Here is a 19186-nt window from a genome sequence, read left to right as displayed (position 1 = left end):
GATGCATGATGTGATTGGCTAAGGTGGTATTTTTTGACACTGCAAGGCTTCCATAGAAAAACATCATGTTTAAGACTCCATCTGTTGAATAGATAAGTGCTTACAAGTTGTTTATATTGCCAAATGTTTAATTTACAAGCATATTTTTATCATCATTTCTTTACAAATAATTTGAATTTAATACAGGAGGAGAACATCTAAACTGCTAACTAATGAACACTTGCTAACAGTGCGTAATCTATTTGACGTGTTAAATAAAAACACATGCAAGTGTTTGGGAGTAGCAGAGGTGTGTGGTATGTGTGTGAGCAGCTCTGGTAATCTGATGAAGAAAGTGCTGAGCATGTCACAGAAGGTGATGAAAGACTCCCGAGACAGACAGGGCTGATCCTTGTCTCGCTTTTAAAAAAAAAAGTGGAAGGCACAGCCTTACATAAAAAACAAATCTGACTGTTTGCCATACTAATCAGAAGGAAAGACACCTGTAGCTTTTCAGCGCCATGAATTAAGCACAGATTTGGGCCTTGTTTATCACCAGCTGGGACTGTCATCAGTGCGGTCACATTTTTCAATATCACAACTTTGCGAGCAGATAACCTCTCATTTGGACATTTTTCATAATGGATGTAATTATATTGTTTGTACATACATTTGAATATAAATCTACAACTTAAATATGCATGTAAGTCTTAATGATAAGCACATTTTTTATGTAACTATAGCGTAGTGTACAGATTCAATGTAAATGAAGGTGTCATGTTTTTATGTATAAGTAAATATATTGACTTTGATACACATTAAAACCTACTTCATAGACGTGGATGTAAATCTGATCCTCAAGTATATCTAACGCTTGGCTTACAATGTAAATCCATGTGACATGCATTCCGCTGTTCTCATGGCTGTTCCAAGGACGATGATTGAGCTGGGGATGCCAGACGGGAGCCTGATCGACGAGCTGATGGAGCTCACGGCTCAGAGCCTCTGCCACCTGGAGATCAAGGAGCACTTCAACGTTGTCAAAGAGATCGGTCGCGGGAAGTACGGCAAAGTGCTGCTGGTCACTCACCGCTTCAGGGGTAAGGGGACACACGCGGACGGAGCGCGCTCAGTAGAGGGCTGACGTTCAGAGCACGGCTCAGGCACCGTGGGGAATGTTCAGATCGCAGGGTTACAGACGGAGGCTGTGGACTGGAGAAAAGAGGGGGTGTTTATAAAACATGTAAAACTGGTTCAGGATTAGGGATAGCAGTGAATATCTGTTTTTTTTTTGTGGAGTGGAGAAATTAATTGATGGATATTCTGACATGATTTTTAAAATGTCATGTTGATGAAAACTGATATATTAACCCTGTGTTATAAGACTAACATAACCATTTCTTAATCATGTTATGGCAGATGTCATATGCTGACATAAGTAGTCATGACAGTGTCCAATGATCATCATAATCTGTAATTGTTATGACAGAATGACATGCGACATAGAGTGACATGTGACATAAGCTGTTATAGCATCTAGAATTCTAGGATGACATTTACTGATACCACGCCACACCATGTCAAGCCATTGGACAATAACTGTCATCATGACAAGACAGGGTATTTGCTATAACTCGTTCATGACAAGGTTATGTCACACCTACAAAGCAGAGTTAAGTACAGTGTTACTGAGATTTGTTAAAAAATGCACAGTATGGGTCGCCAAGTGTAACAGACCTTATTTCGTATACAGAGCCCATTCTGTGCTATGACAGGCATTATTTTATCACAAAACCATGTAACACCACATTGCCTTTAGTCCATGAAAAACACAAACATGAAATGTTGAAGAGAGCTCATTCTGTATACGCTCTGTATAGAAAATAAGGTCTGTCACACTTGGCGCCCCATAGTATAATATGTAGGCTTATGCAATGGGCAGAAACATGGTCTTATGTAACAGCTACATCATTTCTGTAAAATCCCTGTTGTGACAGGTGCTTAAAATATAGACCCCATCAGCAATAGTGATTTGGGGGGGGGGGGCTGATACAACATGACCTTTGCTCTAATTAAGCAGTTGTGTGCTGAAAATGCAATTGAAAGTGCCACAAAAAACTGAAAAGACCTTAAGGAAATATCACACCGAAAGAACCTGGTGAGACGATAGTGTTCTGTCTTGTGTGGTATTTTCTCCGGTTAACGAACAGGGACGCCGATGGCTCTGAAAGTGATGCCAAAAGCCTCCACCAAGCTGCAGGGCTTCCTGCGGGAGTACTGCATCTCACTGCACCTGTCCTGCCACCCGTGCATCGTGGGACTCTTCGGAATCTTCTTCCAGTCTAAAGAGCACTACGGCTTTGCACAAGAGCTGGTGATCGGCCGGGACTTGTTTGCGGTCATCAAGCCAAGGGTAAGCAGAGCCTACTACCACACTGTCTAACTGCATTTAGTAGGCTTCTCTATAAGCTATTTTTTTTTAAAGGTAGAAGAAAACAGGAGCTGAGTAATTCGTAACTATCATGTTTTTGGTTTTCTAACCTAAATACTGTCATTAGTCAGACGATTGCGTTTATCCTAAACCCTTAAAATGCAGAACAAAGAACAACACAATGGACTGTCACACCTGCTTTGCAGCTTCCTTAGCAGAGAAGGCCATGTTTGGTATCTCAACTAGAACTCCATTCAAAGTAACGAGAGCCACCTTGGAATAGTGTGGAAGATTCATAACAAGATCAGAGGTCAGATTCTTCAAACTTGATATGGCAGGCAAATTAGAGTGTGAACTATGATAATGAGGTCCTTTACTTCATCATTAGTAAGACTGATGTAACTTTTCATCTGTCTGGGATTCTATTTTTAAGCCCTGATCAGTAGAGTTATTACATCAACCGAGAACTTCCAAAGAGATTTGTGAAGGGCTCAAAGTGAGACGTAGAAGGTAATAAAACTGGAGGAAACCTTTGCCCTGCGATTGATGTTTTTTCACTATAGTGGTCTACAGTGCCTAAAGTTAAAACCGAACACAAAGCTCTTTGTGATCCCGGGGATTTTAAAAGGTATCTAACACGGAATGCAGTTTAATTAAATTGACTTCTACGCACATGAGGGTCACGTGACTGAGCTGGAGGCAAGTTAGTCATGGCATGGGCATTAGTAACACCTCGAACTGTGCATTAGGGTTAAAGCCTGTGGCCATGGTCTGGACCACACACTAACACACACCACAGTTGTCTTCATTCACTGTGTATGACTGAAAAAAGTGCAACTGACTTCTTACACAAAAAGACACCCACACCGCCCTAGGAGTCTAGACTGAGGCTTTGGGTAGCCTAAAGGGTGTGCCATACCTGAGGACCTGTCATCTCTATCTAATCCCTTTCTTCCACTCATCTAATGAAAGATTTGATGTTCAAAGCAGTAACATTAAACCTGACTTAACCCTCCTGTGGAATTTCACCAAAAGCTGCTCCTTCTGAATTGAGAAAGAGTGTCTCTATCCATTTGTGAAATATATTTGAAGTACTTTTTTCATGAGTAGATTACATATGCATCTTGTTAAAGTACTGAATGATATGCTTTGTTCTTTTTGGCAGTGAGGAAAGTTGCTTAAAACTGTACTTTGTTTTTTTTTCTCTTTTATATTCAGAGAAAGCCTTATCTTACAGAAATCCTTTTTTTCAACTGAAATATATAAATGTTTAGGAGGCTGTTATACAGGTCTACTTATTCCAGCCCTTTCCCCGGTCAGGTGGGTATCCCAGAGAGTGCAGTGAAGCGCTGCGCCCAGCAGATAGCCAGTGCTCTGGAGTTCATCCACGAACACGGCCTGGTCCACCGGGACATCAAGCCCGAGAACGTCCTGCTGCTGGACAGCCACTGCTGCCGGGTCAAGCTGGCCGACTTCGGGCTCACCCAGAAGAGGGGCACCATGATACGCCTGATCTCCGGCACCCTGCCCTACATGGCTCCGGAGCTGTGCGCCATGGCCGTGGAGGAGGGAGAGACTGAGACCACGGCGCCCCCGCTCAGCGTGGAGCCCAGCCTGGACACCTGGGCATTCGGCGTGCTCATCTTCTGCATCCTCACCGGCTTCTTCCCCTGGGATCGCTGCGCACCGTCCGACGACTTCTACCAGGAGTTTGCCGATTGGTGCTGCCAGCAGCCGTCAGTCGCAGACGTCCCGTCCCAGTGGAGGAGGTTCAGCCCCGCTGCCCTGGAGATGTTTAGCAGGATGCTAGCCTTGGACGCCACCCAGAGGTGCTCACTGAGTGAGGTGAAGGAGTTTGTGGATAAGGACTGGCTCAAAGCGGGGGGCGCCAATGGACTCGTAGGAGACGGTAAGAAAGTCAATGGCACCAGCAGCCCGAGTGTGGGGAGGTGCAGCCCTGTCTGTGAGGTGCTGGCATAATGTAAATCATTCTCAAGGTCTCCGTTTTTTATAGCGTGCAGTGGTAGAGGGTGAAGGAGGGGAGGGAGAGAAGCACTGCGGATTCCCCCTAGGTTGTAGTTCATCTCAACGGGTTTCGGCACTCGTTTTACGGGGGGCTGTAAATGTGTAGGCACCTCTTTGCTTGCAGCAGATGGATGGAGAATCTAAGAGCTCTGAGGTCCTGTGGCCCTAAAGAGCCTGACCAAGGACTTTGTATGGTCTCAAGACATATCCCACTCATCGGGCATTGCTTCTTGTAGAAAACCTGCCTTTCTTTTGGGCTCAGAACTGCGTGCTCAGTATATCAACTAGACAGCACAAAATGTAATCTTGCCCATTGTAATATTATAGAAACGACACTGGCTTATCTGAGAACCAAAACCATATGGTTAACAATATAATGAATTGTCTTTGAGCATGAACACATTATTTTAAGTTGTTGACAGTGTTCGAGTGGCATTTATATATAGGAAAAGTAACAAAAAGTTATTACAACTTAATTCTATGTACATAGAAATACATAGATAACTATACAATGGCATCTCTTCTGGCAAACCCCTCACTATGTTGCATTCACACCATATTGGTTTTGTATACTCATTTTACAGATATGTTTGAATGCAAGGCTTTTGAATTCTGTGAAGCCTTGTCATAATACCAATAAAATACTTTAATCTTAACACAATGGCGTCTATATTATTGAAACCTGCAAAGCTACAGAATCAAAGACCAGCCAATCAAGGCAAGACTGGCCAGAGACAGGAACGCAGACATACTCTTCCTCACCTCCCTGAGTTGCTCCAGAAAGACTTCAGAAGAATATAGCTCTGGGCTACCAAGGCTGGTCGATGAGCCTGGTTTTCAGAAGAATATAGCTCTGTGCTACCAAGGTTGGTCGATGAGCCTGGTTTTCAAAAGAATATAGCTCTGTGCTACCAAGGCTGGTCGATGAGCCTGGTTTTCAGAAGAATATAGCTCTGTGCTACCAAGGTTGGTCGATGAGCCTGGTTTTCAGAAGAATATAGCTCTGTGCTACCAAGGTTGGTCGATGAGCCTGGTTTTCAAAAGAATATAGCTCTTTGCTACCAAGGCTGGTCGATGAGCCTGGTTTTCAGAAGCCTTTGCTCGTGAGCATTAGGTATGTGATCTTTCTAAGCACAGAAAATTATCCTAGGTACTCAAACTCTTCAAGCTCAATTTAGGAAGATATAAAATATGTTTGAAAATCAAGTTGTGCAGCAAGCGTCCCTGTTGTTATGCGACTGTGCATTGTAATGTAATTGTCCAGCGTGACACTTGAAGACACTCGTAGAGAACCCTAATCAATACAACAGCACTAAGCCTGAGGGCCCTGAGACTAATATCTCACTCAGGTCAGAATGTTTGTGAATGGGTTTCATGTTACCGGCCCTTTGAAGTTGGCGGCGATAGTCGGGGTAAGTGATCCCTCCCTCGTGCTCCTTCCGCTTTGGCCCCGACACCCATCAGCCCTTTACATTGAGTAATCTCATGGCATCCGCTGCAGCTGGCCCGTCACTGACTGACGTCCTGCCTTTGTCTGTTCAAGCGAGGCGCGCTTACTGCGTGGAAAGAGCAGCGTGGAGGTTTGGTTCATGGATGTGGGTTTTTTTTTTGGGGGGGGGGGGGGGGGGGGGGGGGGGGATTGTGGTGAGGTGGGGGTGAGTTGTGAGTTTGGCAGAGATCCTGAGGCTGTTTGCCCCCTCATGTCCCCACAACATAGTTCGGCAGTTACACCAGCCGGGGTCATCTTTCAACAACCCCCCACCCCATCCCAAGGGTCTGGCCATGCCCTCTCCGCCAGGCCTATCAGTGACCTTTCCAATACAAACAGGCACCAAACACATGCTGAGACATCTGACCACTCAAGCTCGGATTCTCATGAACCAAGAGCCATCAATCACGATGAATTGCTTTGACCTGATACGACTTTAGACACACACAAAGGGTATTGTTCATTTTTACAGTATTCTGTATATGTAATATAACATGTTATCATGTAATATGTACAGTAGTACGTACTCTATGTATCAGAGCTGATAGAGCTTCAGCGGCTCCATCATCACACAGAGTGGAATAGTGTAGATCCTCGGTGGAAAGTACGCCGGTTTCGTGACTCTTCTTGGAACACACTTGTAAAGAGCTTCCAACCACATCGCTGTTCCACACTGAAGCATGACATCAACAGCTGCTGCACTAAATCTAATTTCTCTAATGTCTGTACAATAAACTGCAGGACGGTGTTTACTGCCGTGATTTATGGATGGGCAGTGCGGTGTGTAGCTCTTAAAACCACATGTCATCAAGTGCTAAGACGATAGCAAAAAAAACACACGCAAGTTTTGTTACTGATAGACAAGGTCATTCAAGTTGATCGAGCCACACACCACTTCACTAGTTTTAGATGAAAACTCCTTACTGTTCCTCCAGCAAGATGCAAAATCGAGTCTTTGATGAAGGCAATAGTTGCTAATAGCTGTCTTAAGTACTCTTGTATTGAAGACTCACTGTAAGTTAATTGACCATAGTATGGATTCTGACTTGCTTACAATAGGCCACTGACATCTTGCATCCTCAGATAGTACTCTAGTAGTACTGTGTTTCTTATTTGGATGACCTCCTTTCAGTCATATCTGCAGGCTGGCTGAAGTCATGTCAACCAATGACCGTAATTTAGGATAAGTCAGAGTTGTAAGACTTCTGCTGACATATGTCAACCAGCTGTGGAACAGTAGTGCTCATCCATTTTTTGGGTATTAGCTCAACTTTCCAGGGAACAAAAGGAGTTCCCAAGGGGAGGTGCCATTTGTTTCTTTGTGCATTACATCACTGCCTTTTGTAACCCACAGTGCACTGCATTCAGACAAACAGATGTCATCATGCGGGGAGTCTCAAAGCAGACTCGAGGAGAAGACAGACAAAGATTCGCTCAGGGGCTGCAGATCTATTAATAATTCTTAACGGTGCTGTGGTGGAATACAAACACATCTAGAGCCTTGTAACAGCCAAAGTGGTACCTCATTAGATCCATCACAAAACACATGTGGTGAAGTAAGGGGGAAAATGTGTCACACAGTGGCAAACATCACAGGGAAACAAAAGCAGGTCTATCATTGCCGCGACAGATGGCACAATGCATTTGTAAGGGTTGGTAAGTGTGCGCATTGCTGCATAATTCCCTCACTGTCGAGTGCCAAGCATGAACACACAGGCATCAGAGGCAGCATATTCGTGGCCACAGGTTGTCAAATATTATGTTGTGTTGGCTGCTACTGACTTGTAGCCGTTCTTATAGATTTTGGTGAGTGAGTGACATTTTCTGTGTTCTGTATTTTATTCTGTAGGTCTATGCTTCTCTACTTTTAAAATCTGCAATGAGGAAATTCATGTTTTCAACAAATTACTTTGATGTGAAACAGCATTGAGCAAAGAGTTCTGAATGTTTACACTGTTACAAAAAGGTGCATCTTGGTTCTTTTCACACTGCCTATGACAAAAATGAATCATCACGATGGCTTTACAGGAGAGATAAAATCACCACAATATTAGTGTGGTTGTGACAAGAGCAATAAGGAGGGCTGTAATAGAGTTGACCATGTAGCCAGACTACACCACCCTGGAGAATTCCACCCAGGGAAGGTTAAGGTGAATACAATGAGACACACTAACAATGAAGTCATCCAGGTTCAAAGGCAGCCCCATGCAGAAGACGTGAATTCCATGTAATCAAAAGCGTATTTCAAAAGGGGAAAAGGGAAAGGAAGATGGGTCTTGAGAAGTTCCTGCCAAAAAGAGAACCTGAAAAGACTCGCAGGGGTTAAGCAAAATACAAAATATTTATTAAAACAATATTTTCAAAAAGTAAAACGAATTCTAACACTGGAACCAGTACACTAGGTGAGGCAGAAACTCCAAAGAAAGAAAACTAAAAAGAAAAAAGAAAGCAAAAAACAACAACAAACAAAGGTGAGGGCTTACCTTAGGGAGGCCGGCTAACTGGATGTGTGTTCTGGGGCCCACACCAACTAAACAGCAGTGCACAGCCAACAGCAAACCCACATGCAGTGAATGGGTTCCACCGGCAAGTGACTAGTCTCCTTCAAGGGGGCAAACAATAAACAACCAGGTAGGGTAACAGCACCAGCGGATACCACTAACAACATGATATAATGAGCAGGAAGAGCAGGCTACTACAACTGCGGAAAAAGGACAAAGAGCACAATTCTATGAATACAGGCCTACAAGACCCACCATGCCATTAAGGCGTAAAAAAAACATAAACAAATAAAGAACTCACACGATCTGCAAGCAAAAGGAACGGAAAACAAACACTGAATACACAGCAAAACATAAACAGGCAGAGACGACAGACAGAAAAGCAACAAAGGACGGAGTAAACAGACACTGGCAGAACTCAGGTAAGACAACAGCAGGCAGACTAAACTAGAACCGTGCAACAGAACTCAGGTAAGACAACAGCAGGCAGACTAAACTAGAACCGTGCAAACTGAACTCAGGTAAGATAACAGCAGGCAGACTAAACTAGAACCGTGCAACAGAACTCAGGTAAGACAACAGCAGGCAGACTAAACTAGAACCGTGCAAACTGAACTCAGGTAAGATAACAGCAGGCAGACTAAACTAGAACCGTGCAACAGAACTCAGGTAAGACAACAGCAGGCAGACTAAACTAGAACCGTGCAACAGAACTCAGGTAAGACAACAGCAGGCAGACTAAACTAGAACCGTGCAAACTGAACTCAGGTAAGATAACAGCAGGCAGACTAAACTAGAACCGTGCAACAGAACTCAGGTAAGACAACAGCAGGCAGACTAAACTAGAACCGTGCAAACTGAACTCAGGTAAGACAACAGCAGGCAGACTAAACTAGAACCGTGCAACAGAACTCAGGTAAGACAACAGCAGGCAGACTAAACTAGAACCGTGCAAACTGAGGGGAGACGAGACAGCGGCACGACCCAAGCTAGGCAGGCAGAGCAATCGGAAGGGCCGTGCTATCTGCAAAGACAGTGAAGCAAATTAATGGAATAAATTAAAGGAACGGCCCACCACAGACACAAAGTTTTACTGGCAGCCTGTGCATTCCTTTATATCATTATAAAGTGCCTTTGAGACTTCATAATTTCCAAAAGAAAAAGCTGAGACTTCATATTCATTTTATTAAGTAGACCAATTATAATAGGCTGTTAGAAATGGATGTTGGTCGAGCTACAGCACCTTTTAGAAGACAATGTACGAGCAAATTGCAAAATATGTCATACAAATTCAAAGTAGAGTAAATACATTTTCATTGCATAATGATTTCAAAATGTCAATTTTAAGATATTTGTCCCTTTCTCAACAAACCTTAGTTTATGGGAAAAGACTTTCGATAATAATGAAATTACTGTAAAATATCAGTTTCCCTCAAAAAAATCTGATAGTTGGCATTTTCTTTCCTAAATAAAATCTAACAACAAATATGTCTGTTGAAACTTTCAAACAATACTATTTGGTCCTTATTTGTTCATAAATAAATCACACAAAGGGTTTTTTTTTACTTGTGAAAATTGATTTTATTTGTTGTTAAAATTGTTAACAGGGTGGACAATGACATGATAGAATACGAGTTTAGAGTGAGTCATCATTCTGTCATTTTATGGGAAAATAAGCAGTTGATAACTGTCCTTCAAATGGACCTAAACGTTCTAATAAACCCTATAGCATAGTTTCAGGAGGGTTGGGCAAAGCACAGGCCCTGGTTTTTGTTCTGGCTCATCCTTTTCCCACCTTCCTCTTCTTTGTTTTTGCCCTCTCCTCTCTTTTGCTGAGCTCATTAATACCCTTCTTTCCAGTCTCTCTGTCTTTATGCCTCTTGTCCCTCTCTTTTTCAAGTTACTTTCTTCTTCTGTCCGGGTCAGCATCACAATGTTTCCCATATCTCCTTGCTAACTCAGCTCCTCTTAGAAAGATTTTCACCAAACCTTAACATGTTTATAGATGCGTTACACAAGTCTTTAATTGACCAAGTCATCTTTCACTTTGAAAGCCTTCTAGTACCTTGAACTTTTTCTGTTTAGCAGCTGATATTTTAAATAGACTATGCCAAGGACATGCTTTAGAAATCATTGTATCCAGGGCCAGTTACACTAGAGATAATGGTGGTCCGAGAGCGGACCAGAAGTGGTACACCACCAGTGGGGTGCCGACCACACTCCACCATCGGGCGGATATATGCTTGCAATCTGGGCAGTAGGACAGCGTAAACACCCACACCCTCATTAGTTGTCATTCACATGCTAAAGACTTCATCATTACCTGTGGCTTTGGGAGGTGAATAGACCGAATGTAATCGAATGAGATGTATGCTGTGTATGCTAGTGTGTATGCTAGTGTGAGCTCTTAGGCTATTTACTGTACTTTGTGTTAGGTGCGTTGAAACCAATTGTATAGCATTAAAGCTCAAAAACTATTTTTTATTATTATTATTTATATGCATGCATTAATATATGCATTTCCCTACAAAATCCCCTCAATCATTTTGGAATGATTCATTCTTTCCAAATAGAGCTATTCAAGTCATCAGGTGAAAAAGTATTTTTTCATATCACAATACAGGCCTATATTGCAGAAAAAAAAATTGCAATGTCATTTTTTTCCAATATAGTGCAGCCCTGTTTTATATTGCATGGCCTGCAATCGGTGTAATTAGACAGGCAGTGTCTGTCCAGCCCAGGGAGCCAGAGAGAGCACGAGAGAGTGAGTGAGAGAGAGAGAGAGAGAGAGAGAGAGAAAGAGAGAGAAAGAGAGAGAGAGTCTACTGGCTACTACATACGTATCCTAGGTGCTAACACGGATTAAGACTACGGTACAACAAAGAAACTTAAAATTCCCCTCTTCTCAGACAAAGTAGAGTTAACTTGTCAAAAAGAGATAACATGGTCAATGAACCTTCAATTGCCTTTCACTATTGTCTATGTACACAAGGTTCTAAGAGTAGAATGTTCCCTGTTCTATTTCAGGTTGTCTTAACAACAGATGTGCTAATCTTGCATCACCAGCCCACTATAGCTACAGGGCGAGAGGTCTGGCCCATGTTTACATGGGGCATCAGGGTTAGAATTCACAAATTAGTCCCTCTGGGCACAGTCACAGTTCTATAACCTTACATTCCTTTCTTTACTAAGATCATGATATGAAATTGACCCCTATATTACAGTGACCTTCTCAGTGTTGATAATATAAAACAAATCAAAAGAGAGACAATCAGAGAAACAGACAGATCTATAATGTTACATCAAGGCTTTCAGCAGCTCTTCGGAATCTACTTAGTACTAAAAACTCCATGACAGATAGGGAGAGAAAAAAAGATGGTTTAAGAGAAAAGTGGATTATATCATTTGAAGCTGTTGCAATTGTGTGTCTAACCATTGCTTTTTTGCAATGTAAGGAATATAATTGCCAGTGTCACTAGTTTAAACCGATTACCATTCAATGAATTACCAACACAAGGTAAATTATGAAATATTTTGTTTGTTGATCATAAACTCTGAAACCAAAAATTCATTAAATTATGTTTTTCTCACTTTAAGTAAACTAGTTGCTATTGGGAGCAACATGCAGAATATTATGGGGCGCCGTTTGTAAAATGTTGCACGTTCGAAAATCCTGCTCAGTTTTGCTACATTTAGCATTTTCATATGGAAAAAAAGCACGACAATATTCGAATGTCACTTTTTCAAGCATTTAGAGAGAAATTCATGTAAATTCATGCGATAACTTTTCCAAGGATAATTTTTGGCAGTAACACAAAGTTGTTAAATAATATAAATCTTTCATCTAAATGTTAATGTTAAATGTTAAATGTAAATGTTAAATGTAAATGTTAAATATAAATGTAAATGTTAAATGTAAATGTAAATGTTAAATATAAACGTAAATGTTCGATGTTATATATAAATGTTAAATATAAGTGTTAAATGTAAATGTTAAATGTAAATACAAATATCAAATGCTAAATGTAAATGTTAAATGTAAATGTTAAATGTGAATGTAAATGTAAATGTTAAATGTAAATGTTCAGTTTACATGTCAGACTTGACGACAGAACATTACAATATTTACGGTAATTCATAGCTTTCAGTAACACTACCAGGGATACCTTGCGGGCAAAAGCGAAGATGTCGACCAACAGTGGACATCGTCGAGCAGTGCAACCTACTCAATTACGATCGCCATCAAACACAGAAACATAACACAATAGCCAGACAGAGATATCTAGAAATAAATTACATTTTGGGAACCTGTGATCCCTTTACTGCACCCGCTGATATTTGTATTTCTATAACGTCGTAGAAGTCCCTGCCTGAGCTCCAGTTTGGAGATATTTACATATATCTAATAGAAAATCCGTCCCCCTACACACCTCAAAAACTGAAAGCCTACCAAAAGCACAGATAGTAAATTAATTTTCAGAAGGGGATGGGTTCATAACGATGTCGTCTGGAAGGTGAAAACTAATAAACATCTTCATTATCAGAGCAAAGATGATTGCCATTTAATAGCTAGCTACCAGCTAGCGAGCTACATGCTGTTAGCTAGCAGCCTTTAGCCTACCCAACACTGTTCTTTATCATTTGACACAATTTCCTGGTTAACACAAGTACAACCACCTGGTCTGGTGAATGACAACTGAAATTATCTTCCCAAGTATTTTCTACTGGCATTGTAGTATTACCAGTTGGATGACAAAATACAGTAGCCTAGCCTACGTGTTTAGTACTTGTCGCAATCTCAGAGCAGAAACCGGGTAATCCAATTTTAATCGTGTTGATGCTTTGTTTCTTGACTTTATTTCTTGATCTATTCCCGTTTTAGGTAGTTATTCTGATAAATGAGGCGACCAAAACAGGGTTAATGCTTTTATTGCAAGCTCCAAAAATAAGGCTACTTTACGGCCCGCCCTGAGAAAAGTTGACCCAGAAGACGTCTACAATCAGCTGGAAACAGCCGGGCTTGTCTCCTCGCCGATTTGAACAGCCAACCGAGCAACAACTGTCTGGCATTTTACTACCTATGTCAGACAATTTTAAAGCGGATATATTAAATAATCTTGAATGAAAGATGGTCAGTTCCTGTATAAATTCCAGTGGTAGACAGCTGTGGAGTGTATTTCTTGCCCGCAAGCTGTTAATTCTGACGTAACGTGAAAACTATGAAAGCCAATTACCGTAAATATTGTACGATTGTATGGTTCAGTCTTCAAATCTGACATGTAGACTGAACATTTAACATTTACATTTACATTTACATTTACATTTAACATTTACATTTACATTTAACATTTACATTTAACACTTATATTTAACATTTATATATAACATTGAACATTTACGTTTATATTTAACATTTACATTTACATTTATATTTAACATTTACATTTAGATGAAACATTTATTATTATTTAACAACTTTGTGTTACTGCCAAACATTATCCTTACATGAATATCTCTCTAAATGTTTGAAAAAGTGACATTTGAATATTGTTGTGCTTTTTTCCCCCATATGATAATGCTAAATGTACCAAAACTGAGCAGGGTTTTAGAACGTGCGACATTTTACAAACGGCGTCCCATAGAATATACTGTACACCACACACAAACACAGACCACAACATCAATACATATATATCTGCATACAGTATTCATCATCTTATCCCAGTGATGAATAAGGAAGAACTGGTAACTCATGAAACAGTGCAGTGTTGGGTTAATACTGGAAAATGGCTTCTTGTGCTGTGTATCAAACTATAGACTTCCCAGATCATACAGCTTAAAACACAGCACCAGAGCAACCTCCCAAGAACCTAACTGTCTTTCTGTCCATGGCTGTGTGCTTATGAGACGATATTAGTTTAATCTCCTGCAAAGAAAGCTTCAGTGAAATGTTAACAATTTATACTTATACTCAAGCAATGTAAGAGATCAGTTCAGTTATGTTTAAATTCAGTTCATTTATTTTGAAAGAAGTAGAAATCACAAACTGGTTGACAGAGGGACATTTGAATCTATATCTTATCTATATGATATCTTGATATCAGAAATATGTTGAAAATATGCAAAACTAATAAAAACTCTTAACTCTTAAACACGTATTTAAAAATAATGAAATCAGTACATACAAACTTACAATGACAACATCATAATAACATTGTTTTTGTTCTAATTTAAAAACATTTAACATCATGCTAAAAAGCTAACTAACATACTTTGCATTATTTGGTTATAAGCAACAACTGCATGACAGTTTAAGAACATAATTTGACGGGCACAGGTGAAGGAAGCAATGGAATTCAAGGCAATTAAGAGATTCCCTGAGTGTTCTGTAATGATCAGTCCAGCACAGCTGCTTGCATTGCCCTCAGAAATGTGCATGAATCATTTTACACTTGCTGTTGTTCAACACCCAGGCCAAGCGTTCCGGTCTCTAAGATCACATTACACCAGTGCAGCATTAGCACAGGATTATCAATAGACAGCAATTGTTTGCATGTAAGAAGTCCCTCGCATTTTCACTTGCTCACAGATTTGCTGTAACCCCGCCCACCCGGTTTTATGCTGTCATAAAAATTATATTGTTGACCACAGGTATTGTTGTGGTCATCACATACATGTTGTTGAAAGATGATTTAGAACCATTTGTCGAAATGAAAAAAAAAACACATCACAAGTATGTTATTGCATGACATACAGAGGAATTTTCAGAGAGTTCATGTCTGTGTTTGGTCATAATTAAAACAGAGCTGAACTATGTGAACAACATGGTTGTATGTATCTACAACCAACTGTATCGAAGTCGCTAACATGCACTAAATCTTATTTAAAAAGTTTAAAAGTAAGATAGCTGTCTTTCAAAAGATTAAAGCAGGATATACTGTAAGCAGCACTATTAACTTCCTCAGCATGGCAAAACAAATGTACAGTAAATTCTTTATGTATATTTTTGGTACCAAATGTTATACATTCACACTTTTATAGTCATCATCATTCATCAAATTCCCTTGGGTGAATGAAACTGATGTAAAATGAGTAATGACACTGTATTTCTTTTATTAAAATTTTTGGCTGTGTGATTTTTAAGGATTCACCCAATTACTGACTTGTAATTTGTAACTTGTAAAATTACATAGGCTAGCTTCAGAGTGGGAGAGTTGAAGACAAGGGGAAAGACACACACGGTTGAGCCTGCTGTGTGCTAAAAAACCCATCTGAGAGCCATGATGTTTACATTCCCCAGAATACGAAAGGTCACCTCTAAGGTCTGCCTCTCTCACTCCTCGGCGTCTGGCTGGACGTAGTCCTCCGCATCCGGCTCCACAGAGAGCTCCCTCTCCTCGGACTGGGACGGCACCCCGTGCTCGATTCCCTCTTCCGCCGTCGGTTCCGCCACATCATCGTAGCCTTCCTCGTAATCATCGCCGTCGTCCAGCTCTCCATCACGGGCTGAGAGGTGACAGAGACTTGCTCAAGACTCACGGGACACAGAACCAAGACAAAGCTGTGCACATGTATCTTTGCAAGTGGGCGTTTTCAACGGTTTAAGGGAGTCTGAAAAAGAAACCTTGTTCTGCCATGTTTCGTCTCTGGTGGCGCACTAGGCCAAGGGCTATCCTGTCACCAAGATCTACCTATTCCGAAAAATCGTCTACCCTCCGTCTTCTATCCCTACCTGATCCACACCTCACTAAAGCAATTGCAGTCAAAGTGCTCACAATTCACAAGATCAGGTGTGTTCAGCTAAAAAAGAATACCACTGCTAGGTTCAGTCAGGGATGCAGACTAGGAAAGACAGAAATCCAAGGACCACATCTAAAAACCCCATCCATTACGTACACTGATCTCTTGCATCGGTTACAACCTCTAGCTCAAGATGGTGAACATTTGCCTGGTCTACCCATTCTAGCATGCTTAATTCAATTTGCCTAGTTTGTATTGAGTTCATCTGGTATACCTGCATATCTAATCGATCTCCTTCAACTAGTCTATGTGATTTGCCTGGTTCATCTGGTCTGCCTCCTTCACCTGGTCAGTCAGGTTTACCTGGAAGAGGAGGGGGGTTGTCAGTGGTGTTGCCTCCGGGGTCCGGTGCCTCACTGGCCTCTCGGTAAGTGTGCAGGGACGCTGCTTCCTCATCCACGTCATCATACTCGGAGGAGGCTTGATCCAGCTCTTTCTCCTGACCGTTGGCTGTGAGAGAACAGGGCCTCAGTCAGTTATGTTCATTTGAACGTGTCTCTCGTGCAGGTAGGGAAGACGCACTGGCCAAGGGGTTAGCTTAGATTTCAAATTTCATTTTGGACTTTTGAGTTAAGTGATGTTTCACACATGTATACCTACTTTCTCTATTTGGCACATACCCAGTAATCAGAGGGCTGTAATTTAAAGCATATACCCAGTAATCAGCGGGCTGTCATTTAAAGTGTTACCTAAACACCCTGGAGTGCTACTCTATAGGCACCTATGATCAGGGGATTATGCAGCAGTGATGAAGCCCACCTTGATTCTTCATGCCCACATCTCTCTCTTCTGTCACTCTGAGCTCTAAATCCTGAAAGTCATCTCTTGCGAGGTTTGATGTATTCGTCGAAAAGCCATGTCTCCCTGTGAAGCAAAAGGTTAGGTCAGCAAATGCAGTTTCCTCTGGAGGGAGTAGAGTCGTTGCAGCTCACTGTTGTGTAGGTCTCCCATCACCTTTTTTCAAATCAAGTATGACTAAAGTAAAAACATAATGGTAAAATACAACATTTCATGATTTAAATGGTCTTATGGGTTTCCATTCACATCTTGTACATATTTATGCAGTACTGCAACCATTAAATATTCAAAGGGAGGGCCCTCTAGTGGTCCCCAACAGGATTACACCTGGCATCCCACAGTCCAACCTGCCTCTCTCGCATTCATGTTTAGTATCAAGACAACATCCCAGATGTGCTGGCCTTGTGAGTCTTGTCTGCATGTAAAAAACACTTTTCGCTAGAAACAATATTCAAAAATAAAAGTACCGGCATGCAGTTGCAAGTAAAACTGGCGTGAGGATCTTAATCTTAATGGATGCATTGAATTGGAATTAATTAAATCTCTGTGGGTTTTCCTCCCCTCACCATGCAGCAGATCTGTAATGCGTCTTCTTTGCTTCTTCTTTCTCAGCACCAGTGCAATGACTATCGCCAGCAGTAGCAGTAGCAGTCCAACAGAAACTCCCGCGATCAGACTGATGGGCAGGGGTCTATAATACGTCTCTTGAGGCCTCTGGTATCCTTTTAAACAAACAAACAGAAATGTATTTCTGAATTTTACAATTGAGTTTTCATTAAAGCACAGTAAGAACAGCAAAGAAGATAATCTTTTGGTGGCAAAAACCACAGATCATACTCTATGTTCTTAGGTAACTTTATGCTAAGTAAACTTCATCAGTACAACAATAGAACAAAGTATTCGTACTGGTACTTCAGCAGCACATAGCATCATCTATTACCTACTCAACATCATTGTAAGGACATCTAAGTGATCATTTTAAGTGACACCAAATACTGAGATGTATCTAACTAAGCAGTGGACCATGGGAGAGTAAGTAACATGTTTCTTTTTCATATATCAATGAAGAGCCATCTCACCATCACAGTATATTTCAGTTATGTCATTCCGTTGACAAGAGGCATTAGTGGTGCAGTACTCTAGGCTGTTGGCCTCATCACACGAAAGGAGAGTCTCCCCAGGTGTCTTTGCATGTCTTTGCGTGAAGTGTGAAAACCCTCCACAGCCTGGAAAGTGCTCGCACAGAAGATCGGCCGTCGTTTCGTCTTTCTCTCTCATGCACGCCACCTTCCACTTGCCCCCGTGCCATACTTTTATTTGCCCTCGGCACTGTTCCGTCAAGTTAAACTTCAAGCTGCCTGCAACATGGTGGATGGGGACATGGCACTCTTATCACATGCAGTGTTCCTGAACCTCCTTTACCAAAGTAATGGATGAACAGCTAAGCAAACTGAATACAAAGAAATCACACCCATTCAACTTGTTCATGTGCCCCAAAGACAAATTAGATTACTTGTATAGATTGACAAGAAGCTGTTCGCGGCTAACCACTTGTGTTTGTGCTGTACTGAAACCTGTCGCACTTTTTGTACCAGTGTGTCCCATCATTTTTCATAGGCTAATCTTTTTCATCTGTGTGTGTGTGTGTGTGTGTGTGTGTGTGTGTGTGTGTGTGTGTGTGTGTGTGTGTGTGTGTGTGTGTGTGTGTGAGAGTTTGTTTTGGTCATTTCAGTACATGGATGGCAGCATACCTGAACATATCACAGAGACGGGCTTGCTATTGCAGGTGCTTTTCTGCGATGCGCACTGCAGGAGTCTCACTTCTGAGCCAGTGCAGCTGAAATGATGCAGTGGACCAGTGGGTAAAGTATCCGAAGGTGATGCAGACACAGCGTTGCTGCAGCCCAGGTTGAGACACAATGTGTGGGACATGAAGTCGGTCCACCCTCTGGCGCAGACCCTTTCTTTGCCATTGACTATCACCTCTCCGTAACATCCATTGGTCAGATTTATGGTCAGACGTTCTAAATGGGGGAAAAACAAGCAAACATGGGTGGACCTGTTAGAGGTGAACTGGAGAAGTGAGGTGAACATGTTTTGAAACCGCTTTAAAGGAAATATACTGGCATATACTTTTTTAAATATATATTTTCCAATGTTTTC

At 41.4% G+C, this 19186-nt stretch overlaps 2 protein-coding genes across 2 annotated transcripts; one reads left to right on the top strand and one right to left on the bottom strand.

Annotated features, from left to right (window-relative positions):
• The first annotated feature begins 915 nt into the window (after positions 1-915).
• On the top strand, positions 916-4970 carry si:dkey-8e10.3 (serine/threonine-protein kinase SBK1). Its single transcript, XM_012815648.3, has 3 exons — positions 916-1079; positions 2190-2392; positions 3731-4970. The coding sequence occupies exons 1-3, from the start codon at positions 917-919 to the stop codon at positions 4388-4390; spliced, it is 1026 nt and encodes a 341-aa protein (XP_012671102.2). The 5' UTR covers position 916; the 3' UTR covers positions 4391-4970.
• Positions 4971-15174: 10204 nt separating this feature from the next.
• LOC122132837 (antigen WC1.1-like) lies at positions 15175-18955 on the bottom strand. The gene is made up of 6 exons (XM_042707510.1): positions 18775-18955; positions 18103-18381; positions 17590-17745; positions 16985-17089; positions 16529-16675; positions 15175-15931 (listed from the first exon to the last, which is right to left on the bottom strand). Exons 1-6 carry the CDS (start codon positions 18953-18955, stop codon positions 15759-15761), a joined length of 1041 nt encoding a protein of 346 aa, XP_042563444.1. The 3' UTR covers positions 15175-15758.
• Between the last annotated feature and the right edge of the window lie 231 nt (positions 18956-19186).

Source organism: Clupea harengus, chromosome 4 (assembly GCF_900700415.2).
Source record: "Clupea harengus chromosome 4, Ch_v2.0.2, whole genome shotgun sequence".
Lineage (NCBI taxonomy): Eukaryota > Metazoa > Chordata > Actinopteri > Clupeiformes > Clupeidae > Clupea > Clupea harengus.
Note: the sequence above shows the minus strand (reverse complement) of the source record. Positions and strands in the feature narration are given on the sequence as shown.

What these genes read in the sequence shown, in the direction of transcription:
- si:dkey-8e10.3 (XM_012815648.3), top strand. Translation starts at nt 917, where the DNA reads ATGATTGAGCTGGGGATGCCAGACGGGAGCCTGATCGACGAGCTGATG. An exon ending in GGTCACTCACCGCTTCAGGG is followed by an intron (nt 1,080 to 2,189) that starts GTAAGGGGACAC and finishes GTTAACGAACAG; the next exon opens with GGACGCCGATGGCTCTGAAA. An exon ending in TTGCGGTCATCAAGCCAAGG is followed by an intron (nt 2,393 to 3,730) that starts GTAAGCAGAGCC and finishes TTCCCCGGTCAG; the next exon opens with GTGGGTATCCCAGAGAGTGC.
- LOC122132837 (XM_042707510.1), bottom strand. Translation starts at nt 18,955, where the DNA reads ATGTCCCACACATTGTGTCTCAACCTGGGCTGCAGCAACGCTGTGTCT. An exon ending in CGTCTCTGTGATATGTTCAG is followed by an intron (nt 18,382 to 18,774) that starts GTATGCTGCCAT and finishes ACCATGTTGCAG; the next exon opens with GCAGCTTGAAGTTTAACTTG. An exon ending in CATTACAGATCTGCTGCATG is followed by an intron (nt 17,090 to 17,589) that starts GTGAGGGGAGGA and finishes TTTGCTTCACAG; the next exon opens with GGAGACATGGCTTTTCGACG.